At 43.3% G+C, this 26,874-nt stretch overlaps 1 protein-coding gene across 8 annotated transcripts in view; it reads right to left on the bottom strand.

The window, feature by feature from the left end:
• The window catches only part of crebbpa (CREB binding protein a), a 57,250-nt gene extending 31,529 nt beyond the window's left edge, over nucleotides 1–25,721 (bottom strand). For all 8 annotated transcript variants that reach the window (XM_042103002.1, XM_042103006.1, XM_042103003.1 and 5 more), the window contains exons 1-2: nucleotides 24,835–25,721; nucleotides 12,838–13,526 (exon numbers count right to left, since the gene is read on the bottom strand). In XM_042103002.1, coding sequence (XP_041958936.1) covers nucleotides 12,838–13,526; nucleotides 24,835–24,922 — 777 coding nt within the window. In that variant the 5' untranslated portion in view covers nucleotides 24,923–25,721. The remainder of the gene's footprint in view (nucleotides 1–12,837; nucleotides 13,527–24,834) is intronic.
• Nucleotides 25,722–26,874: the final 1,153 nt, after the last annotated feature.

The raw sequence follows: 26,874 nt of genomic DNA, 5'->3' as shown, positions 1-26,874 counted from the left end.
AGCAATGTAGGTAGGTAGGTAGTATAGCCTACAGCAGGGGTCGGCAACCCGCGGCTCTGGAGCCGCATGCGGCTCTTTGATCAGCTTTTGAAAATAATTAATGAGTATTTAATTAAAATGTATTTTATTTTAGTTCATTTTCAAAAAGTAATATTGTAGGTCTATCTGAGTAATTTAGCCTATATAACTTTCCACCTCACTTGACTCCGTAACCGTAGCCTGCACAATATTGTTACATTTGCGGTTTGTTGCCAAGTCAATATCAAACAAAATCACCGATTTCCCTCCATTTCAGTCAACGAGAACACTTTGTTATTGTTGATGTGTGCGCTTGCTATAGGCTAGATAAGGAAAATGTCAAAAAGGAAACGTCAGCGACCACAGCTTGCGAGCGCGAACACAAACGGGCTGAAATGGGAAAGTTTCCATCCGAAGACTGATTCTGAAAACGCGAAATGAACTGCCCGTTATATCGCACACTGGAACGAGTTAGTATTGCTGTGTTAACCCTGTTCGGTTCCACTTGCATGTGAGAAATCTATGAAAAATATAAAGACAAAACTGTGCTCACGTTTAAGGGCAGTTTTGCACAAAACTGTCACATCCATAACCCCAACACAATGCCATGGTATTTAGTTGCCGTTAAGGATATGACGGTTTTGAGTGGAGTTGCCCTTAAATGGTGACTGCCTCAATTCTTGCATGAAACTTCACCTCACTGAATATGAGCCAGCCAGACTCCAAGGCCATCACCAAATCTAAAATCTGGTATGCCTAATGTTTAATTTCACTAATGACATGTCAACGAAAATTGAGTGTTGTGTTGTTAACTATGATGTTACTTTGCATACCAAAGGACACTGGAAAAATAGGGGGTGGTGTTTAGCCTACAGTACATGGGAAGCCTAAGGCCTATACTTCTGTCATTCCACTTTACATTTCAACTTGCACATTAGGCCTACTTTTAAAACGAGTAGAAAATGTATTTAAAAATCCTCTGTTGAATGAAAGTAACCGTATGTTAAATATCCAAACTTTTTTTTGTAACCGAAAATATATGCATATTTAAGGGTATGCAAAGATTTTGTATTTAATTCACCCTTCGCTAAGCCACACCCGAAAACCGCCACAGGCCAATCGTGGCTTAGCAACCCGTCACTAGGCACGGGAGGTCTGACAAGCTTTTCGAGTTTTTCCATGTTAACCTGTGGAGACTGAAGGCCTGTGGGTCATGAAGGGCACTTATTTGTATGTGTGGTGCCCTAACCCACGTAGACACAGTGAAATAACATGTTACACTTTAGAAACATGATATAATTGGGAACACATATTGTTCTAACTATAAAAATGGCATATTGCATGATATTTCCATAACTGCGAGATACACGCTTCACGATAACGGCAAGAAGTTGTTAACAGACGTTCACCAAGATGTATAGCCCATCAGCAATCTATTTAAAATAACACCTATTTGAAGTACCATTCATGATATGTTGTCAAATATTGAAGTTGTGGGAAGTACTAGCTTGGTATGTTTCTTTCGTCCCCCATGCCTGTTCCATTCATTCTGGCCAGGAGAGTCGAATGAAACAAAATGCACATTCAACTTCTGCTTAAATAACTCATGAACGGTTTTGTTCAGAGATGAAATTTCAACTGTATTTGACAGAGGGCAGATGTGGGTTGCTAGTGACAAAATATTAGCTTTCAGTGTGGTACGATGTCTTTGTAAATTACATTTCATTGAAAAGTCCCGGTTCTCCCCCTATGTAATAGACGTGCAGGGTGCTAAAGCTCGCCAGGCATAGCAACAGTAACTAAGGAGGGCGGGACTTAGCGAAGGGTGAATTAGGTGTGCCCGACCGATTTGAGGGCCGCTTGGGCCAAATATGCCAGGGCCGATTTTTGGTCCCAGTCCGCCCCTGACGAGTGTCATATTGCTTTTATACAACAGTTCTATTACCAACTAATTTAGTTTTAAGATACAAAATTGTGTTTTCTATCGTTTATTTTGATTTTTGTTGCCAAGCAACGTAACACCACTCAAGAGGTAGGCTAGATTGCTTGAAAGCAATTCAATGCAATATGCAGAGTGATAACTGCAGTAAAAAATCTTGAATGGCATTGTGGTGGGATATCGCCACTCGTGACTCATAGAATGTCTCTCGTCCAATCAAAAAATAATAAATAGCTCGAACGGACCTAACTGTTCTATAACTAGATGTACCGCAGAGCGGTACAAAATATGACGCATATTCCAGCACATTTATATGCCGCCCAGTCCAGCACATTTTTTCCACAAAAATAAAATCACGCTGAAAGGCCTATATGATTCTAACTGTCTCACTAAATTGCATTATCCACACTCAATTCTCACAGGTATCTGCTAGACAACAAGTACCAAAACATGATTAGTTCATAGATTTCACATGTAAAATTCATTTTATACAACCCCACCCCCATCTTGCCTGTTCATAATTCTGAGAAATTCTTGAATTGTGTGCATGTGTGTGTGTGCACACGTTTATGTTTGTTTGTGTGTGTGTGTGTGTGTGTGCGCGTGCTTGTGTGTTTGTCTGCGTATGTGTGTTTATGCATGTGCATGCATGCGTACATATGTCTACTGTGTGAGTATGTGTCATACGTATGATTACTGTGAATGTATGTGTGTGCATGTGTATCTGTTTATGCACATGGAATGGGTTAACATGACCACTGGAGGCAAACATACAGAAAAAATTGGTCATCCTAGGCCCTGCGGTTCTCAAGATATTCACAGAAAACTGTGTCTGCCCTACCCTCCTTTCGGGGGGTCCAGTCCAGCGGGGGGGCTACAAATCAAAATGAAAAACAATGGTTCCATGCTATCCATCTGGGGTTCCATGCCCACCAAGGTTCGTGTACCCCGATCTTTCAGTGTCCCAGGAATCCTTGTTGGTGTACGGTCACTAAATGTACACATAAATCATTTTATTGTAAGGCCCCCCATGAACGAAAGTTCCCATAACTTGGCATGCATTCTGAAGGTGTCATAATGATCCTACACTTTCAATTTCGTGCAGTTTTGACCATGTCAGCCAGAGATATTGTGATGAACACCTAATTTTTTTATTTTTAATTTTTAACTAGGTGGCGCTATACATGAAATAAGTGGTAATGGGATGGGTTGACATGCCCCCTTAAGACCAACATACAAAAAAAAGGTGGACCTCCTAGGCCCTACGGTTCTCGAGATATTCACAGAAAACTGTCTCCGGCCACCTACAGGCCAGTTGGTGTATAGTAACATAAATTAATTTATTGTGTGGCCCCCCATGAACAGAATTCCACGAAACGGTGTGCATTCAGAGGGCGTCATAATGATCCTACACTTCCAATTTCGTGCAGTTTTGACTATGTTAGGTCACAGATACCTGCGATTACAACACCTCATTTTTACTTTTTTGTGTTTAACTAGGTGGCGCTATACATGAAATGAGTGGTTATGGAATGGGTTGACATGGCCCCTTGAAATCAACATACAAAAAAAAAATGGTCCTCCTAAACCCTACGGTTCTCGAGATATTCACAGAAAACTGTGTCTGCCCTACCCTCCTTTCGGGGGGTCCAGTCCAGCGGGGGGGGGCTACAGATCAAAACGAAAAACGATGGTTTCATGAAATCCATGTGGGGTTACATGCCCACCAAGTTTCGTGTACCCCGGTCTTTCAGTGTCCCGGGAATCCTTGACGTAAATTTGGACATGCGAAAAAAAAAAAGAAAAAAAAAATCTGACTAAACCTATATGACCGCCGCTTCACTGCGCGGCGGTCATAATAATCAACTTACAGCCACTTTCACCAATTATTTTGCCTATGGGGACAGACTACTTGGTCTTTGTCAGATACAGTTCCTCCAAAAAAACATTGTAAAATGTAATTTCAAATTTTATACAAAAAGTACTTTTTGGAAAAAAGGTCTAGGCTCCCATCCATGAAATACAGCTTTACAGCTATGGGTGACGGGTCATTTTCACTACTTTTCTTCTTATTTGGAAGAAGAGATGTAAACCAATCAGATTAGATAAAACATATATTAAAATATAATAAAAACAACATTGGATTTACCAGTAGTGCACAATTTAAAGTACAACCAAGTTGTCAGTTATGTTGCCAAAGTCATGCACATGCACAAAATCCATCCAGAGTCCTTAAAAAAAAAACTCCAGACGCACCACTCACTCCTAAATCCCAATGTCTATTCATATCTCTGCCCACACACACACACCAAGTTTCCTATATATTGGAGCAGTTGAATATGAACGTGGAGCGCTTACCCCCAAATATCAGTTTGTATATGTGAAAGCAGCAATGGCACTCTGTTTCGGAACAAAACAAACAGACTGAGACTGACTGGGTTTCCAATCGAACCCTAGAGCAATTCGTCTACAGTGAGAATGCAATCGGGCCAGTGTAGCAGGACAGCTCATTTGTGCTTAATTTTTTGTACACATTGTAACATGACACGCATGTTTTTTCCCCCGCCAAAACCATCGTGGTATTGTCTCTCTCAAGCTTTTCCATTGTATGCCCAAATAAAGCTCATCAGTTGGCAGCTATTGCTTTGGGATAGACTACTAGTGTGCGAACCTGATTTATTAATGTACTAAACTGGCAATTTGATGCTGGAGTATGGAATTATGACCAACGTTATCCAAGATAATAATAAAGAAAAAAAAATGCTAAACTGAAACAAATCCTTTAGCATAATGTTAGCCTAAACAACCAGTGCCTATCAAATGACAAACCAAAGACTAACCTGGAGCTCTGAAGTAGTTAAAAGTTTAATTGATATTTCGGCCGAGGAGGAGATACCCCCGATGTTGGAGATCACACAGAAAAACACAGATGAGTCTAAAGTGTTTAGAGACTTCGGGATGGTGTCTTTTAGCTGTCAAATGTGACCAGAGAACTAGAGTCACAAATTTAACCGCGCATGGGTCTGTTTGTAGAGAAAATCTAAACGTGGGTTTATTTACATAATTTGTTCTGCTCTAAATGCTGCAATGTAAACACAAAATGGAACAATGGATAAATTCAGCCTGTGATTCGTTACAATATAGCTATGAAGACTTTTGATGCCACTTAGAATGAAATTTAAGACCAACTTAAAAAAATAATAAAAACAAACAGGGTTTCACATCAATTGTGCTGCATGCACGCAACAGTGAAACCTCCTGATTCAGTTCAGCATCAATTTGAAGAAGTTAGAGAGAGAATCTGTATGTTATGAAAGGTTAAAGAAAGCACACGGTCCACACCTACTCCTTCTAGTGCATGCTGACAGAGGGCCAGCCGAATGGAGGTGCTGGCTGTCTGGGCCGAGCGTCCGCTTTTGGTAACGCCCAGCCGTCTCCTCTCTTAGCCGAAGGAAGAGAGAAATGATGGAAATCTTGGGAGCTGAAGGGGCCCCCTGTGACCCCCCCCCCCCCCCCCGTTCTCTCTCCCCTCTGCAGGCCTCCCCCCTCGTCCTTGTCTGAGGCGCAGCTGGCCGGGAGGCTGCCTGTGTGCTGCTGACGGACTGCCGGCCGGCTGGGTGGACAGAGGCCCAGCTGAGAGGATGAATGCAGGCAGAGGGTTGGCTAGGGGTGCAGCTTTACACACACACAGCTGAGAGGCTCCTTCAGTCAGCACTCAGCCTTGCTCCCCCACTCCGCTCCTCAACCCCCCTACACACACGCGCTCCCCCAATCCCTCCTTTTCCATCCTAACACAGTGGGGCAGCGGGTAACTCCACAATGTAAGCACCAAATCTTCAGGATCGTCTCCCGAGCTGGGCGGCAGACAGAGCGCCGCTGCAGGCTGAATGGGACGGCCTCTGACGCGGGGCTGCTCAGCAGCTGTCTGCTCAGAGTAAAGAGCGTATCTGATGAGATGAAAATGTCTGCAGCACAACTAGGGCTCCGACTAAGGGCTTTTTCTTAAGCTGGCTGAGAGGCCTGATTCTCAAGCTAAAACTGTGTTGATTCATTGACCGCAGTGCTGTCGGGGCATGTTGAGTCTAAGCCAACTGACTGTTGCATCATGATGAAAGATCCAGGGAACAGAAGAATAGACAGGCGATGTGCGAAGCCAACAATATGTTAGTGGTAGTTGTGTGTATGTCTGTGTTTGAAGGTAGACACGATGATGAATTCATCAGTGATGAATGAGTGAAATGTATGATGGATGTCTGTTTGTGAAGGATAATGGTGGTAAACAGGGCTGCAGTGTAGAGGTGTAATGGATGAGAGGTGAACATGCCTGTGGAGTGTGTCGGTGATGGATGTATCCCTGAGGAATTACTCATACATTGCTGCACCTGAGATTGCTTTTGCTCCTAACGGTGCGGTCACTCACACTGAAGCGGTCGTCACACATTGTAGGAGACCAACAGATCTTCAACCCAAGAACTGCACTGGAAGTAGGCCTACCTCTGATGGCAAACCACAGACAACGTCATGAGTGTGTGATCTCAACACCAGATAGGGAACGCTATCATGGATGAGTCGGCGTTCTCTGTGTTTGGACATAAAGAGCAGGCGACAATGCGAGAGGGTAAAAACAGGCACAAGAGAGATTTACGAGCTTCAGACACTAGACATGAAAACCGCAGCGCAATCTTCAAGAGTGTGCGGGTCTGCATTCAGTTCGAAGAAAAACCACAACTGGTTTCATTATGGCTAAAGTACCACTTCACACAATGTCTCTAAATGCAACACCACTTAAATATTTGTTCTCAAAATCATCATTGCTGATGAGATCCATCATTGCCCATAGAAGTGCTATTTTTTCTTCTTCTGAGCAACATCTCATGTTTAAAGGCAAAATTAAGTTAAGGCCACCAGTCAGGTAAAACTGTTTATGTCTGCTGTTTTCAAAGGCTGAGCCTGTGAGACTTTCACTTCCTTCAGGCTTAAGGAAAAAAAAATATCTATGCAATTTTGCAACGACCTGACATTAAAACTTTCTGATAGCTTGTAGCTTCAATTTTCTGATTTTTTCTTCGCTTTTATCCACTCCCTCCTCGACACCCTCTTCTTTCTCTATTCAACCATTCGTGTTTGGCGACTTTAACAGCAATAATTTACCACATCACACAGGAAAAATGGTCACTAGGTGTAGACGTTGTTAACGAGGCTATTGGGGCGTTATCTGATACTTAAAATAACTAAAACTTTGAATGTAAGCCTACACTAGACCCATCATAACAGGTGGTTTTCTGACACAGTAGCCTACCGAAAACTAGAAGGCAACCTCCCCTTGAATAGGCTGTGTCCAAACACGACAAAATGAATCGGCAAATGATATAGACTATGAAGCTATGTATTGCTACCCTATTACATGTGTAAAAACACTAGGCAAAGTGCTGACTGGTCATATGACTAAGATAATCAAATTGATAAAGCTGAATCTAGAAATAACTAAATGAAAAACACGTAATCTGACAAATAATGAAATGGAATTTTAGCAAAACATAAATTGGATTGCACAGGACCCCAAATGAACCCTCTCTCCTTCTTGCCTGTGGATCTCCATCTCAGTTTCTCTCCTCTCATGTGCCTCCTGCATTCCAGACACACACTCTCTGTCGTTCTCTCTCAAACACCACAGTCATCCCTCTCAGCGCGGTACTGTGCCCCTGTCCTCAGCGGTGAGGAGAACTAGAGAGTGCATGACAAGCAGGGAGGCCTGATTGCTTCCTATTGACTTCCTGTGCAGGCCTGGGTGTCTCAGATGCCTCTCCTGCCCCTGCCCCTCCCCCTCCACTCTCCGCCCCTGAGGCTCCCTGCCGACTCAGTCCTCACGCAAACGGCCCATGGCAAACTTTTAACAATGGAGGCTGGGGCAGGACAAATCATGGAATGATTAGCCAGCCAGCCCGCTGAGGAAGGGACACGGCCAGATGAATCTGATTGAATGCATTTTGGGACCTTTCTGTGGTAGCAACAGATGTCAAACCTAGCTTTTAGCGAAAATCAACACCCCACCCCTGAGGGTAGCACAGGTTACGAATAAACTTAAAAAAAAAAAAAAAATTAAAAAAAATAATAATATTCACATCAAGCAATCACACAAAAATTACAACAGGCAATCCACTTCCTATGCTGCAGAACAATAAAGTAAATTGTGTACAGCTCAATGACCAAATATTAAGTCCTGTAGCAGATATTCATGATTTTAGACACAGGCATGAGCCAACACAAACAAACTTTAAATCATGTTTCCTATGGACACAATCACCCAATACAGCAAAACATACTGACTGAGCTGGGCTTTATGCGGTCCACTGAAAAGTATACTCATATATATATATATATATATATATATATATATATATATATATATATATATATATATATATATATATATATATAGATAGATAGATAGTATACACACTGTTGGGTCCATCTTTAGTAATGAATAATGTGTGTAGGCTGTGCTAGACATGATTAGAAGCTAGTTCACGTGACATTAATTTGGCCGGAGATGTTGCAATTTTGTAATAGCCTGTTACAACAGACTTTCTTTCAACCACAGAAAAACAATCTCAGAGTGTCGCTCTAGAATCATTGCTCCACAGATGGCTGTGTCTGTACATCTACTTTTGGTTCTGTGTTATCTTTGTAGACATTAACAAGAAATACTAGTAAATGTGATGACATGGCACAATTATAGTCATTAAACCTTTAAGCTGCAGCGGTTATCAAACCATGCAAAAGCCGGGGTCTTAGTCGGGAAGAAGCCGGGGTTTTTAAAAAAAAAAATCATCAACCATGGCTGCTGCCGCTTGTTTGAAGCTGATATCACGTTGGTTTAAGACAGGGAGTTAGAAGTCTCTTAATTGCTTCCTTATGTTGGAATATGCAACATTGTACAAACATTGTATGTAAGGGATACCTATGTGATATCTGCAACAGTGGTAGGCTACTGAAAACGGTTTGATATTCTTTTCATTTATAGGACTATAGTAGCTGGACACGTAGCCGACAGAAAACACATAGGCTACTTTTGAATTGGTGTGCTATGTGAGCATCACTCGAATGCTACACTTCAGTGTTTGCCTTGAAACAATTCCGGCATAATTGCTTTGAACGTTTCAGTCTCTCGTCCCCCATTCCTACTTCATATGTCCCGGTCAGCCAGAAAGGACAAATGAAACAAAACGCTCGTTTGAACGGGAATGGTTTTGTTCAGAGCTGAAAATGCAATTGTGTTTGACAGATGGCAGATGTAAATTGCTAGTGACAAAATATTAGCTTTCAGTGTGGCACGATGTCTTTGTAAATTAGCCTACGTTTAATTAAATAGTGGTAAATTCTTCCTGCTTCTCCCTACAACCAGAAAGTGTTGCAAATTGTGTGTTTCCGTCACTCTGTCTCTTTCGTTGCTCTGATAGGTTTTTGGCCTCTCCTATTGCGTCCGAGGCATTATGATCGGCGTCCGTTTGGGAACGTCCTTTGGAAATGGGCTGTGAAAGAACCTTCCCCAGACCCACTCTCAGTTACGACTGAGAAGGGTCTGGTTTTAACCGGGCTAGCCAATGGTGTGCAGATTTTTGTGTTGGCAGCTGAATTATGGGAGGCACTGCTCCATTTTGGAGCGTGGAATACAGCTGCTCATCATCTGCGAGAATACTTTGTCACATTAAACCAGTTTGCCAGATCAACTCTGCTTTGCGTCAGTGTCCCATTCGTCCTGTAGGGAAATCTCCCTTATTTTCAAAGCTCAATGTTCAGGTATGGTCGGGAGTTATGTTTCTAACGACCAGAGGACAATACATTACCCTGGTTATTATATGGCTACTTGCCAAAACGAAAAAAGAAACTTAAGAAACACGTCTTAAAATAATTCTGTTACCATTTCATGGCATCCGCTGAAAAAAATAAATAGTTTGCGACACAAATAATACTTGAAAGTTTCAGATGTTGCGTAGCATCTTGGCCTATTACTTGCTGATACCCCATTGCGATTGTGATGGTGAACAATCTACTCGCAAAATGATTGATATGAGAGACATGAATCCGAAGCGCAAAACCCATTGCCATTGACAGCGGTCATATATTTTTGCAGCGGTCATTATACAGAAATGCTGAACCACAGAAAAGTTCCATTCATTTTAATGGAACTTTCTGCAGCATTCTGAAGAGCTGTATAATAATGATACTTTCAAAATAATCATGAAAAGCATTGTTCAGTTTTGGCCGCTACAAAATATGCCGGTAGCATTTTTCATCTTCCAGCCACTTTAGCTAGTAGGCCAAAAAGTTCATTTCAACCCATGGCGATATATCTTATACCCCCAGGCCTAACCACTACACTACTACGCTTTAGGGGAAACCATGTTTGTGTTGTCAATTTTTGAGAGTGGAGTCCAACACTGCAGTGTAGTCAATAGCATACCAAAGATTGAAATCAGAAAGAAATATCGCTTTTAAGAGCTTCTATACATTTCTATTGCCTTACAACATAGGAATCAATCAGCAAAATTAACAGGTCTGCAAAGCCATTTCTCTGACACAATGAAAGCTTGTTTTGCATAATGGGTTCACTTTCTATTTGTTTTAACATCCACTGTGAGAAGAAAAATGCACCACTTACTAAGAGGTGTACCAAGAGACAGTGTGGAGGTGTTTTTATAACATCCTGGACGTGTTAATTGAACAATTAAGCAGTTTTGAAATAAATAAATAAAACTGAACCAATTAGACAAGGTGACTGAAAAAACAAAGACCTAAGCCAAAGCTGCCACTGAATGGGTCTAATTCCAGCAGTGTTGATGAAGGTTATTTAATGTGACGTGACTAATCTTAGCATTGTCTGTAACACTGACAAATGCACAGAAAGGTTAGCATAAAACTGCAACAAGCACGGCAGTGTGCCAAATAGAACAGAGCTTAAGAATCAGGACAGTGCAAGGTGAGGGTGGGTCTGTTTGCAGTTAGATAGTCGATGCTTTGTGAAGTGCTCATGGCAAATTTAATGAATTATCAAAGCTATGTAGACCATGTAATTTAGTATTGTGTGTCAAATAAATATTTTTTTACTTTGTTTGAGGTATCCACTATTTCACATTACTACTTTGATGAACTCCCTAGGAGTTTTTAAAAAGTATGCGAAAAAGGCACGCATTTCAAACTTCCAGGCCACAGCCAAATTCCATTTTTTTCTTATTTCTTATTCCATTTTTTCAATTTATTTTTTAGCCGTTTAGGAGTTGTTGGGTTTTGTTTTGGTTCTAACCAGTATTCACTGGCCAAAAACTGCTGAAATAACTCCCAGGGCAGCATTAACAGTTAAATGAATGAAATGGACAGTTTGTTTTGAGTGTCAGATGCACTCATAGCAGTGTATTCTCTACGTTGATTTTAGCATGGTGGCCCGCCGTGGTAAAATTAATGCCGCCATGGTATCAGAATCAGAATGTAGTTGCGGTTGCCTTTTAAATAATCCTGCCGATGTATCACCCCAGCTGGCTGCCGCTCACATTGCAATTTGACAATAAGTAAAACTAGTCAGAGGTTATTATGGCTCGTCCAGTTTCACTTCACATATTACATATTGTATTGATCTGCCTTTTTCTAAACAATCATTTTTCCAGCGTTTCCTCTTCATTTTGTAGCGGTGGCCACTGCTTCAGAATTAGGTTATACACACATTATTTTCCGGACGCATAGTTAAATGCGCTCCGCTGGCTGCAGATAATTGCAGTTTAACAATAAACAGCAATGCTAATCCGAGGTACCTGTCTAGTTTTATTCCACAATTATATTGTATTACATAGTTTTATTCCACAATTATATTGTATTATATTGTATTGTATTATATTGTATATTTTTATAGACGTTAGTGGCATATGCCATCAAGAGCTTCCATGTGCTGTTTGTCAACATAGCAAAAACTACCATTTTTACACAACTTGGTGGAAAGGTGTAGCACAGGCTAAGGGAAACGCATTAATTTCTGGAGCAGCTTATGCAAAGGATTTCCCTATATGCTAGCCTATTAGCTCGCAACAACAGCGAAAATTAAATATGGAGAGTGGATGTCTCCCCGCAGAGACTCCGCCGTTATTAGATGCGCACTCAATCGCGATTAGATGCAGGGAAAAAAACGTCTTGTACGAAGGTAAGCAATTTTGCAAATGTGTGCACTTGCAGTGATGGCCTAGTAATGTCAATAGCGGACTACAACCAAGGTAAGTAACCAAAGAAACCAAATTTGATTTGCACCAAATAAAGGCTGTGTTTCTACAACATGCACAAAACGTTCAAGCAGTGACATGTGGTTTAATGCATGGGTTAAGTGACATGAGTCAGACAGAAGATGGGCCTGTCTTTAGTTCCTGAATCCAGTCCCTCTCAAGTCACGTTATGTGGTGTGATTACCAACTAGAATTTAAAAAATTCCCGGGGTGACACCCCGTGTTATTGTTATTATGCTATAGGTTCATATTAAGCTATAGGCTATAGATCCTATGAGTCTAAGCCACAGTAAAAAAAGCCTAATTAGTCAAAGAGTTGTGTGTAATGTGAGGTTAAGAGTGTGCAAATAGAGGTTATTAAGGAATATAAACATATTATATTCTAATGAAATGCCAGTTTTTTCCATATTGTAGCCTTATATGGAACCTTCTGATATTTAGTGTGACTTTTTTTTTGTTTATTTAAAGTGTCAACCCAATATCCGCCAATTCTCATTTATAATTCCGTTTTAATTTTCCGTGATTATGTCCACATTTTCCACATCATGGAAATTATTGGGCTCTACCGGTGTTCATACCCACCAAACAAACGAATAAAGAAGCAGTGCCTCCTACCTTATTCATGCTGCTGGCCTGCTGGGCGTTGAGCGCGGCCTGTGTGAGTGTTTCTGCCAGCACGCTGCCCGCTGCAGTGCCCCCTGCCCCGGCGGCTCCCACCGCTGCCTGGGCCTGGTACTGCATGGCCCCACGGCCCCGTCCGGCTGGGCCCAGCGTCCCGTTCAGCACCTGGCCTTGCTGGCCGACCGCGCCCTGGCCCAGCATGCCGTGCCCCTGCCCGCTGTTCAGCATGGCCTGGTTGAATCCCGCAGTGTTCATGCCCATGGCTACGTTGGCGCCACCGTTGGCACCGCCGTTATTGTTGGCAGCCTGGACCCCTGCGTTGGCGCCACCGCCGGGCTTGGGCGGCTGTGGGGAGGAGTGCGACGGAGAGCCATGGCCCAGGGGGCTCTTGCCCAGGGCTCCCAGCTGGCCGCCCCCTAAGGTGGCGCCCCCAGTCGAGGCGTTGCCAGCGCCCACCAGGCTGGAGCCGCCACCGCTACTGCCCGCTCGGAGGAGCTCAGACAGCTGCTTGTGCTTAGCGGCGGCGTCAGGCATAATGGAGCCCGCTGCCCCTCCACCAGGACCCGCTCCTCCGCCTCCAGCCCCGCCACCATTGGAGGAGGGCAGCAGGAGGTCGCCGCCGTTTGGGATGAGTTCATCTGGAAGATCATTCTCTAGGTCGTCCCAGGACAGGGAGCCCAGGTCTGTGCAGAAAGACAGAGAGAGGAGAGGATGAGCACAGAAAAGCTTCCGGGCTGCCTCTAGTCTGCTACCGGTCTGAAGAATCACTGGACTGCAGAGGAATCACCTACTGAGCCTAATACCAATAGTGACTGAAAAAAAGAGACCCTTCCCTAGCAAATTAAAACAATTACGAAAGGCACCCTGTAAAGGCATTTGGGAATCTGATATAATAGTATGTCAGTCTGTCAATGTGTGTGTGTGAAAGAGAGATAAAGAGAGATAGAGAGAGTTACTGTGTGTTTGACAGCCGTCTGCCACAATAGAATTCTCCCAGCTAATAACCCAGCCATTTAACACTTCCATTTTAGACTGCAAATTTGCCCGACAGCACTCAGTTACTCTACCTCACACTCACACACACAAACGCAAACACACAGAACACCCAATGCTGTAAGACCAAGTGAATGCATACAATCAGCGCTCTGCTGATTGTAGAGGATGTGGGGGTGGGTCTGGAGAAGCCCCATTCACAGCTCTGGCGGGTGTGAAAAACCAAACCAGCTGGGAGGGCATTTTAGAGGCTTCCCGAAAAACAACATGGACGCGAGCAAAGTGTCACTACACTACCATGCCACAAGCCCTGTCTGGAACGCAAGAGGCATGAGGGCTAACAAGAAAGACTAATTTCAGAAATACCACATACCTGTTTGTCAGATCGTTTTAACTGGTTTAGGGATGTTTTGTTTGCTGCAATTTTTCCCCTCCAATTTACAGTCCAATCTATCAGTCAGCATGACCACATTGAACGGACCCAAAGGCACTCTAAACTGACCCCAAGCCACTCTGGGTTGGCGAAGCGGAGCAATCATGGCCCAGCTCAGAAACCAGCTCAGCGTGGAGCTGGGGTGACGAGCTAAATTCATTCTGCAGCACCAGCATGGTCACACTTTGCCACTGCCATCGAAATACACAGCTCCTCAGTACAGACTCCTACCACCACCACCACTTCCACTGACATCACTACTACAACTGCTGCTGCTACAACACAGCCAACGCAGCTGTGTCATTGAGTTTTCTTTGCCCATTAGATTTAGTTAATTTTCCCTCTAATGCAAAATCCGACAGTGTAGTGATAGTCAGCAATTAACCACAGACATCAACTGCGTAGCGAAAATCAAAGCCAGGCCCGAGGCGTACTTCCATTTCTAAATGCTGACGAGTCTCTGTTGGTCCAGCAGCTAAAGCTACAGCTGCTAGGCCTACTTATTCATCTGCTCTTGCTCAGACTTCCAAAGCGACCGCTGCTCATGCAGTCATTGATGCTGCTTCCGTTAGCGTCCTTCAGCAACCTCAACTGAATGCTGCCATCAATGCAAATCACTACTGCAACCACTATGAAAAACTAAGGCCACGACGGACATGTCACTACAACTGCCAGGCACCCGTGCTCCAACCACTACAGATGGTAGTACTACCACAACTACAGCAACTGATGCTCCTAATGCCGAACAGCCAACAGTACTACAACCACCACCACTACTACTACTGCAGCCAGCACTTGTATTGCTGCTATCAGGGCACTGGAGGCTCTGGAGGAGGGCGTCTCATTGCCATGCGGCATGCATGCCGTGCCACATCCAGCGTCCAGGCCTTAATGAGAACACTTGGCCCCGCACGCTTCCCACAGTAAACACGGCACTGGCTCCACTACACAGGGGCTGCCAGCAGAGACCAACAACACAGAGGCTGCTGTGCATCCCTGGGAGAGAGGCGGAGGGGGGAGGGGGTGCATGTAAGAGAGGGAGCAAGCAAGGACTTCTCCAGCTTGACTGCTTTTTCCCAGTCCAGCCACTCACTCGCAGCCAGACATGCACGTCCCTTGACACTGCCAAGAGCGCACAAGTGCTCACCCGCTTGCTCTCTCTCTTTCTCACCCTTCTTCTCTCACACACATACCCACCCACACACACCAGCCTAAGATGATCCTCCTTTCCCTTCCCCCAACCCACTCCATTCGCTGGCTCAGGGCCAAAATGCAAAGCATTGTTTTGGTCCGGTAGTGCCGCCAAGTCAGCAGTCCTATCAAGAGAGGCATGCTGGAGAGCTCTCTTGCGTGCACTACCCCCCCCCCCCCCCAATCTTTCCTCACTCTACACCTCACTACCTCTCCTTCACCCAGTCTCTCCCACCCTTCTCTGTTACACTCTCTCACCCTTCCACTCCACAAAGGAGTGTGTGCGAGTTGGTGCGTGTGAGTGTATGTGTAAAGGGGATATGGAGTAGCACGATGGCCTTGGGGTTATAAATAGCAAGGCTGGCCCCTCTCTTGAGAGGGGCTCCAGACCACGGTTGTCACTCAGCTCTCTGGCACATGGAGAGCAGTGGTACTGGCAGAGCAGCCGCCAGCCGACCGACCGACCAACCTAACGGCGACCAGGAGGAGGAGAGCAGCGGAGAGAGGGAGGGGAGGGGAGGAGGGCTGGTAGACAGGTGCAGGACACGTGGGACTTCACTCAGCACCTCCTCGCCTGCTCAGATTACAGGGAGGAGCAGGAGGAGAGGAGTCATGCTGGGGCTGGGTGTGTGTCAGGAGAACACGTGGAGACGGGAAGACAGTGGGAGCGGGAGAGAGAGAGAGAGAGAGAGAGAGAGAGAGAGAGAGAGAGGGAGAGGGAGAGGGAGAGAGAGAGAGAGAGGGAGAGAGGGAGAGAGGGAGAGAGAGAGAGAGAGAGAGAGAGAGAGAGAGAGGGGAGAGAGAGAGAGGGAGAGAGAGAGAGAGAGACAGAGAGAGAGAGAGGGAGAGAGAGAGAGAGAGGGAGAGAGAGAGGGAGAGAGAGAGGGAGGGAGGGAGGGAGGGAGGGAGAGAGAGAGAGAGAGAGAGAAAGTGAGTGGCACAGTACACATGAAAGAGGTAAGCCTCATTCACAAACTCCTACTGAAACCCCACGAGGACAGCACAGATGTCAAGGATAGTAGCACTCCAGACTGTGCACAAGGTGCAAACAGGAGGAGGAGGAGGAGGAAGTAGTGAAATAGTTTAACTAGCATGACTAGCATTACTGGTAATGCCAGAGAGACAGAGCGGGATAAGAGACAGCAGAAGGTATGGGAAAGGAACAAAAACCCCAAGAGACAGGACAGCCATGGAGGGGAAAGTGTGAGGAGAACTCAACCCTCATCCCCGTGTTGGCATTTCCAAGTCTGCTTCCCCTTGGCGACAGTGCTGCTTTCCAGCTGTGTCACTCTCAGCAGAGCTGGAGTTGTCCAGCTTAATGAGACAACAATGGCACATCTGCTGCAGCTCTGTTCTGACCAAATAATATAAACAATACACAAGCCATTTCACGCTGCAGAGGAAAGCTCAGCAAGAGCAGCATTTCTGTGCACCACAGTATTTGATGGAAAAGGGTTTAAAGCCCAATTCACACCAAAGGTTAGTGACGAGACTAGCTGCAATGTTCCTTAAACCAGCAACTTGCTGCAACACGTATTCTAAAAAGGGGGGCAGATATTAACTAGCAAACTGGCTAGTTAGCCAGCAAAATTAACCAACTAGTTGAAAGCCAACAGTCAGCAAAATGTTCCTTTTGTAACTTTATTAGCATACCTGTTTTTGATATTGGGCAGACACTGGTCTTCAAAACCAAGTTAATAAGTATTTCTCTGCCTCTCCTTTGGCCAAAACCTTGACCTGACACCTCTGCTGGACTGACTCAGTCAGTCACTTCACAAACTCGGTGAGGTTTAAGTGCTCTAAAACCTTGCGACTGCGATTTGACATGACAAATCTTTTGAAATTGCTTGCAACAGCTGGCAAGGACCACTGCAACTTGTTTGTGCAACGGTTTGGTCTCATGACAAATCTTTGGTGTGAATTGGTCTTGAAGGATAGGCTAACTTTGGTGCCACATTAGTGTGGACTCAGTTCCCCAAGCTCACTTTCAAAGATGATTCCCAGTACATTGGGAAGGAGATGACATTTGCTATTGGGGTGAAAAAATCAAGAGTATTTCTGATTGAAGCTCCTTCAGGTTTTCAACCGTCTGTTCTAAACAACTGTGGGATAGAACCAGAAACATGAAGACAAAATCAGAATCTTAAGGAACAGCACTTTCCAACACAAAGCAGGAAATGAACATCAGCCACGGCTCTTCTACCTGAGCCACCGCAGTCTGCTCTCACTGTGCAAGGAGTGGGTGGAGGTATTGTGACTTGTTAATAAGCAGCCATTAGATTAGAATAGACCGCAGAAATAAAAGGCAGGCAAAAGCACAGGAGAAGTGGGCAGCCTTTCAAAATCTGCAATTAGAGGGCTTTGCCGACCACATTTCCACGTCGTGAAGAGCTGACCTCGCTCTGCATTAACATCTCCTGCCTTTCATTCTAACCTCTCTCTCTCTCTCTCTCTCCTAACCTTCATTCATTTTCCTAACCCATGTTCCTCAGTGAAACCAGTCCTCTCTGGTATGAGCACTGCCATGTGATGGGAGCCAGAGATTTCATCCAGGCGTTTGTGGCTCAGAGACCTGCCAGGGGCCGCTGATGACACGGCCAGAGGTCTGGAGAGAGGGGTGGGGGGGGGGGGGGGGGTCACTGGGATGCCAGCCTAGGGCTCTGTGGCATGCAACACAGACAGAGCAGCGACGCCGACCACAGGAAAGATTTACGACTCCTACCAGTGTCTCTAGCATGGCCTGTCCGTGATCATGACTTCTGCTTAACCCGTGGCCTCTTCCACTTGCCAGAACACCAAACAGGTATCAGGGTTTAAATGCATTCGAACTGTTCAGGAGGCAAAAGGTTTTTACATTCATTGTGGAGAAACACTTTAAATTACATTTACAGTTAAGGAATATACTTAAAGTATTGAAGTAACTTTTTGACCATACATACATACAATTTTTCGTGGCCTTTTTTCTGGTCTGTGACCATTAATAATTGGTATTATTGACTTATTCAGTCTCCTCTTAGCACCAAACAGCTTTGGAAAGACACAAAATGAATTTAGCTCCGCACTAACTGAAGACCGGGCATCAACATGACTAAAGACATTCGTCTCATGGCCACGTACCCTGTAAAATACTAGTGGACTCCCAAGAAGAATGGTAGGTGGGGGTCGGTAGGTGCAGAAAGCCCCTCACTGGGGTGACAGATGGCCTGAGATGTGGAAGGGGGAGGTGGTGGTGAGGGGAGCGCGTGCAGGCACTGTTTGAAGCCAAAAGCTGACAGAAGGCCGGGGCCAAAAGTCAGGGAGAGGGGTGTTCCAGCGTGAAAGCGTGACCAGCAGCACTGGACCATTGTCCTGCGTAATTTAGTGGTGGGTCTTTAAAGCGCACAGCCACAAGGGCTTATTGTTGGATTAACTCTGAAATCGGAAAAAGGAGGCTGCAGTCTATAGTGCCTGTGGGGGGGGGGGGGGCTCCTTCTATCCTCTCCTTGGGAGAACAAAAGCCCAACAAATGGTACAGGATGTAGAGATAATGTTCACATTCCGATTTCTCCCAGAATGGAACAAGACGTATGGACTTCACCGGTCATTTTAAAAAGAAAGGGTGCAGATATACTGTTAAATGGACTATATTGTGATGAGGTAGACATTTACACCACAGGGTGTCAGGGCCCTTTGGAGGCAAAACAAAACCCATTAGGGCTACCACAGCTGTACTGTCTAAACAACAAGAACAAAATAGTCCAAAAGGTTCTGAACACAACCAGTAGAAAACCCCTATACTGGCAGCAAATCCTTACCAGCTATTGTTGAACTGGGTATCGGACAAATAATTTACAATTAATCAACTGCAATTTCATTAACTGCATTAGAATGGAATATGCATGGCTTTTCAATCAATCTTTTTCAATCTCTATGGCCTTGCACATACATCAGTACACAGAACATTTCTGCCAAAGTGAGAAAGTGTTTGGCCTCAAAGTGTTACTGAAAAACTAAAAATAAATTAGCCTAATGATGTAGAGCATAACAAATGTACACGGCAAGAACCACTTCAACCTGTATACAGCATCCTCATTCAAGAATCCATCATCAAGAGGCTACTAGACTAGAACATATCCCTATTAACGCCACCAAAATGTCCTCTAGACCAGTGTTTCTTAACTGGTGGGTCGGGACCCAAAAGTGGGTCGCGGAACCGTTCTGGGTGGGTCGCAGAGCTTGTGGATAAAAATAAATAACAAAATCGCCAATTTAAAATGCTACCTTATCAGATCTAATATTGGACCTTTATTTTGATAAACTTTATTCGTAGCCTACATATCAGTCATTGCCATGGACATGGACAATGTTTATGTGACAGGTCATGTTAGACATCATTTTTGTGGTAAACGCAAGTAGGCTGCTACTCAGAATATTGAAGTAGCCTACAGTAGGCTCGGATATGTATTCACTTAAACTGAGGACATAATAGGACAGAAACCCCATTGTGTGGTGTGCAGTAGATGGCTGGCACATGAGAGCATGAAACCATCAAAACTAAAATGCCACATGGAAACAAGGCACCCCTGTCAAAGTCATACCTGTCAAGTACTTTGAAAGGTGACATCAAGAGTTGAAGACTTCACAAATGTAGGCTAATGCCAAACATCCGCATGTTCCAAACAAGTAGGCCTACAGGCACTTCGCTTGTCTTACCATGTAGCTCACCATATCCATTGGCTTGAACGCTAAAAAATATATATATGGGTCGCGACTTTATGAACATGGGAAATTGTGGGTCCCAAAGCCAGACCAGTTGAGAACCCCTGCTCTAGACCAGAAGAGAAGACTGCTGGTCAGCAGAGCCGCAGTGTCAAATAATGTCTGATCTGATCATTTGTAGTACAATTGATCATGGAACCGAGGACTAAATTAAAAGAAAAACAAAAGTTTCCACGATCATGAAATACTAATTCGGGGGCATCAAATATCGAGGCATTAAATTAGTTGGCAGTGATGAGAACGCTATGCAAGAGAAACTGAAACCACCTGAGGTGCACAGATAATGTTGGTAGGCTAAGAGTGACAATATTAATGTGTGGATTCCTGCAACTGTCTATAAGGTGTTTGGGGTGGGGGTGTCTATGATCACAATGTTAAAGTCCAAGTCTGACATGACCAGGCCTCAAGTCAAAAACGTTGGAGAAAGGCTGCTCTAGACTACATCAGCATCTCAAGTAAACTGCTGTTCAGATAAAGAGTTATTTGGGACCTGCAAATAACTCTTTATCTGAATAGCCTACAACCAAAATAATTGTTTGAGCGTGCAGTGGGCCTTTTTTCCGAGAATAGCAATTAAGTACTTCAGAGATCCTGAGTGGGAGGATCACAGTGCACATTCAGGGAACAAATTTAGTGCATCCCAAACAATAATAGGCACCGTGACATTCAATCAAATGCCGAGCTCAGACTTTCAAGTCTATTTAGCCCATACAGAGTGGTCTCTCAATGAGATATGGATAAAGCTTAAGTTAAAAATTCTTTCACACCAAATGAAATGAAGATATAAGGAGCCCAATGTTGGTTTGACCCATATGTCTCCTACCACTTGCAAAATGCAATTCTCCTACCCTGACACACTCATTCATTTTGAAACAGTAGTGCAACTCCAGCTCAAAATGTCAGGCACTACCACATTGAGGACGGCGACGCTGATACTCAATTAAACATTAAAATGGGTGACGTTACAATCCTGAAGTTACAGGGACCCTCCCTCTCATAACAAACACTGGATTTCTTAAAACAATGTGTGCAGAGAGACTATGGTATATAGGCCGGCATTTGCAAATAAATGACTTTTCCTTGAAAGATGGAAAAAAGTTTTAATGCAACTAACATGTTGAGCAGGTGAAGCGACTCATGCGTAGCGTCACCACCTACATCACACTGTCTGGTGCAAGACGCAGATTATATGGTCAACTCTACGTGCATGGAATACGTGCTGTCTCAGGCCTACCTCTAGCGTGCTACCAAAAACATTTCTGTGAAGAGTTTTATGATGCCCATTTGAGTGTCTATCTGGTTATCTAGCTAATAAATCTGAAGCTTACTCTGCATGGGAAATGGTAATGAAATGCAAAAGGGTCATAAAGAATATATGATTGGACTTGAAGTCATTTTAAGGCTACAGGGATGACGATGACCCCCCCCCCCATCTGACGCAATAAACAAAATGCCTAAATAAAAAAATTAATATATAACAACCTGGAAAAATACACCAGACTCAAAGCTTTATCATAGGAAGTTAGAAGTCAGAGGCCTTGACAAAAGTGCTGTTGCACTTTTGAAATCAGGAAACATTCCCTTGAAAATGGTGTGTGGTTCTTGTCATTTGTCAAGTGCACAAGTGTCAACTTATTATATGCAAAACTTAGGCTACAGCATTCTGTTTTCATTGAGGCAACGTGGAGAAAAAGTGCTGAACCCGAGGGCTTCGCAGAGATTTAACAAACTTGTGCATGCTCTGACTCCAAAAGGCACTTACTGTGACCTGCTGTCCATTGGTTTTACTGTCTCTGGCCCTACATCATTTTGAGTGTGGACTACACTGAACTGGAAGAACGGGTATGCATGATGCATATCATTAATCAACCCTGAGCAATGCCGGTTCAAGAAAACACATTCATCATAATAATCCCATTTGTGAACATGTTATCTTTCTTTGATATGTTGATAATATTTCCTGAACCTAGAGAGGACCTAATGAGACAACTCAATTCTAGGCAAATTCAGCCTATGACTCAACAAAAAAATCAAGACTTCTGAATGGGGGAGTTTTTCTTAAAGCAAGAGACATTATTCGTCTCAAAAAGAAAAAAAAATAGATGCATTCAAAGAAATCATTGCATTCTTGATATCCTATTAAATACTTGACATAAATAAAATGCTAGGTTGTTTGTGGCAATCTGGCTAACAAACACACACATTCTGGTATAGTGAATCAAATCTGATGTGTGTGTGATAACACTTTAGTCAAAATGTGAGTCACTGTTTAGCAAGAAGTCAACCACTGCAGACCATCTTTGAAAACAGGTCTTGCTGTGGTCTTCCACTGTGGTACCTTACCAGTTAGCTATATCTTTCTAATTTAGATAATGAAAACAAAAATCTCACTGTGTGGATTAGAGAGTTTTTGTCATAACTGAATGTGAAACTGCCTTGTGCATTAGAAGTTGTTGTGTAACTGAGAGACACAAATCAACAATGTTTTTTTCTGGAATTGGCCATCAAAAAGACTGCACTTGACACCATCACTAGAAACCATCTAATACATCCCTTCTTCCATGGGATATTGAGAAGCACAGCTAAGAAGATTGAGAAAGCATGCATACTCACTACATAAATGGCACAGGTGGATGCAACTAAACATAGTTTATTGGATTATTGTAATATGTTGCTACAGTGGATATGAGCCACTCAAGCAATTCACTGTAGTTCACTGTAATTCACATTGGCGGACAATCTCAAAATATAGCCAAAGTTTCTTAAGTTTCAATAGATAAAAGCTGTAGACTAAACACTGAACAAGGTCAACAGACTAACAAACTCTAGCATGCGAGAAGGCGACATTTTCCATCTGAACACAAACCAAACAAGTCACAGGGCCGGGGATGGTGGGGGACCATACACTAAATAGGCAGGGTATGTGCTTCCTACCACACGCCATCTAGCCCACTCCAGAGAGAACCTCCATCTTTGGGTAAACTAACCCAAACCCAAACCAGTGACCAGATTTTAAATAGCATAGAAAGGGTAAGCATCATCATTTTTTATTAGATTTGTGTCACAAACAACCCTAATTTGTAAGTGTGTCATTACAGTTTCAGAAGAGTGATCCATGTATGTAGGGTAATGCTTACAAGCACTCTGGAGAAGAACTGTCCTAAGACAACTGAGTGTTGATTGTGGATGACTAACTGGGTAAACCGAAAAACCCTGAATATACAACAAACTTTAGAATAAAAAGGAGGGCAGTGATGCACCATCATTTCTCACAACAAAAAGGTGACATGCCTCTGCTATTCTTTATTGACTTACCATGGATGTTAACTATATACAAAATACTGCAGTGCTCCACAATGTTCTCACCACCTTCTGCACTCAATAGTTTCAGACTTTATTAAATAAGTCATAAGTCATTAACAAACAAGCAGTTGTCTAATTGTTGACAACTTGGCTGAGTAAAGAAAAAAAAAATCACTATATCCATATGTTCCTGATTTCGAATGAAACAAGGTACTTACACTGACGAGCTCTACCTTCTAGTAAACCATGTGTCTCGAAAATCACCCGACAGTGTCCGACGCACTCTACAGCGCAGGTATGACATGTCATCCCGTTAACTTCGACAGCGTAGACATTATTTTTTTCACCACTTTGGACTAGCTCACACCCTGTTTCTACACAATCATGAACGACGTAAAAACCAATTCACTGAATGTTGCTACAAAAAACACTTCAGACATGAAACGTTAAGGCGTGCAGTTTCACTGTCGCCCTGCTCCCAAATTTGACAGTCCTGCTGACCAAGTTTGAAGAGTTGCGTGCAAATCGTGTGATAAAGCAGGTGATGCAATGAGCCCAGCAACAAGTGGCCTGAATGACTGCAACAAAAAGGGGCGCTATCGCAAAGAGCATTTTCAGCATTGCTACGGATTAACGGAACTGTCACTCCCGAGTTTATGGAGTAGTAGACTGAGCCAACACACAACTACTAAAGAAGCTAGTTGCACACACTGCCAGTTATATAATCTTACAATGAAACACTTAACATTACTATGGTGAGTATAGCTCTCATATGGATAAATTGATGACTAATGTTCAAGACGAATAACGTTAATGTTACACTGACAATGCTTGAGCCCTCCTTAATACCTCCCTAAAAGGCGTGCCTGAATTTACCTAGCTAGCATTAAATGTTACTGCCTAGCTAATTAACTAGCTAACTAATGTTGGTTGCCGGTAGGGTAGTTACACTGACCATTCAAAAACAGCTTATATACAAAAATGTCTTTGCTAACGTTACAGAGTTTGACATGAACCACGCTAACAGAACTCAACTTACCTGTATTCACATTGAGCTAACGTGACGACAACCGGGGGTTTAACGATAGCATGTTAACAGTTAACATCAGTGCCAACTTACAAAACTCAACTATGAAGTATATCTTAAGGTTAACACAGCATTGATTATAGAATTCACCCATGCCTACATATCCATAATTGTTTAAAAGCACTAGCCATGCAGCTAGTTGGCTAGTTAATAGCACTAGCTTATTAGCTAAATATCTAGAAATGTGGCTAATGTTAACGTTTGCTAATAGGCCTGCCTGATTTACCTGGACCGTCGGAGGCGGAAAGAGCAGGTGTATTCAGCTTCGGTCGTTTTGGGTTGGGAGGTCCAACGTCGAGCAGATTTTCAGCCATTGCAGTAGTTTATAATTACTTCTGATCAATTATTTAAAAAAGGAAGGAAAATCCCCGCGACAGTAAAAAGTTATTCAGACCAACCCCCCACCCCCCCAACCACAACCTTTCTTTCTCGCACGATTAGCAAGTAGCTAGGCAGCTAACTCGCTAATTAGCCTGCTTGCTATCAGCAAGTGAGAATTTCAAAAAAGCAACAACAGCGCCCCGCTTCGCCACCGCCATTCACCCCATGATAATCCAACACCCAACACCCACATTATCATCGTTATATTATCAAAAAGACTTTACTTCGACCAAAAAATACGGCTAAAAATAAATTAAAATATATCGGCATGGGTCGTTGACCGTTTCCCCAGGAGTCGTTAAATGTGCATCACCAAATAACCCATTTTCCTGACGTCAAAAAAATCCGTGCAAAATCCGTTTAAATCCTCATAACAGCGCATAACTGCATAAAAATAATATATTTTTGCAAAATCGTGTCTAAGCTGCTGTCTCTCCTCCGATAGCTCCCGGTAAACAATACGTCTCGGAACGGAGATAGGGACAGAAGCGCCGCTCTCTGAAGGGGAAATCAGATATACGAGGGCTTTCTGTCCGACGAACGCGATTAAATCCACGGTTTTTGCAAAAAAAATTCCTCTGAATGATTTAAGTGTTTTGTTTTTTGGTTAGCGGTGCCGTTAAATGTAAATCCGGACGCTCTGTTTCAAAATATAAAATAATGCTCCACCGAAATCCTGATTCTGAGCCGCGACAAGATGGCGGCTGTTGATTCCTTCGATACAAAAAGTTTTTTTTTCTTTTTCCAGATAGACTGTGGAGGGGGAGGGGTCGCGCAATCACGCCCTACGTAAACCTATGTAATGAAGCCCTAGCGTGCGTCACACGCTTGCCAACGCCACTGCCGCTAGGGGCAGTATACTACTAATAATCATCTAAGTTTTTGATGAAATTATTAACATATTTATTGGGCTACTTGCTGTAATGGTCAAGCATCCACAGAAATCCCTGCCGAATTTCTTTGACTAGATGTCTGCTGTAAGACGTTGAATCCCAATTTAATTAACAAGGGCTGTAAATACAGTATTTTAGCACGGTCCAGCATCACAAATAGATCAGTATTTAAAAAAGGTTTAGACTACTCTTCATCCAATATAAGAGGTTTGCTGTTTATTGTAAATATCAATACAATTTGAGATAATAATAATGAAACAAATAATACACCATACTTCCTGAGGGTGTGGACAGTCAGTAATGCCTGTACAAGACTGGGAAGCCATCAGTAATTCATACATTCACTTCTAGTTTTGGATTTTAGCTTAATTTGCCACATTCCAAGCACTGTCCATATCAACCAATTAGAGTGGAAAAGGTTAAATGCCTTAGGCCTTGCACTGTGATATCCTAGGTCCTTAGATCCTTAGTCCTAGGTTATTGCAATTTGTAAAAAAAATAAACTGAACTTGGTTTTGAGCTGTTAAGACTATAATGCTCCAAAAACAAACAAAAGGCTGTAAAGGAAAAGACAATTACATTTTCAAAACTACTGCAAAAGTATTGTGCATTGTTTTTGAGAGTGTATCAGTCTGCAAAGTCTCTAAAGAGGACAGGCTACTCAGAAGCTTTCCAGTGAGGTGGCATTGAAGATTCTTAAAACACAGCAGAGACATTGCTGCCATCATGAAGCAGGTAGACCTATAGATGTGTGTGAGAATGTGCATTCTGTTGATTTCTGCATTAATTTCATCTGATGAATCCTTGAAGCAGACAGCCTTGCACAGACTTGCTCACATGTGGCACATCAGAAACATTTGGATGTTTCCTGTGGAATATCTGGGAGATGCAAATACATAAATACAAGTAACCATCTATTATACAATATAAATGTATAAACATGGTGAGTTTAATTACAAATTACACTAATTACTGCATTTTGCAACTGTTTA

The sequence above is a fragment of the Alosa sapidissima genome, chromosome 9 (genome assembly GCF_018492685.1).
Source record: "Alosa sapidissima isolate fAloSap1 chromosome 9, fAloSap1.pri, whole genome shotgun sequence".
NCBI classification, from domain to species: domain Eukaryota; kingdom Metazoa; phylum Chordata; class Actinopteri; order Clupeiformes; family Clupeidae; genus Alosa; species Alosa sapidissima.
This window is presented reverse-complemented; position numbering and strand designations above follow the sequence as displayed.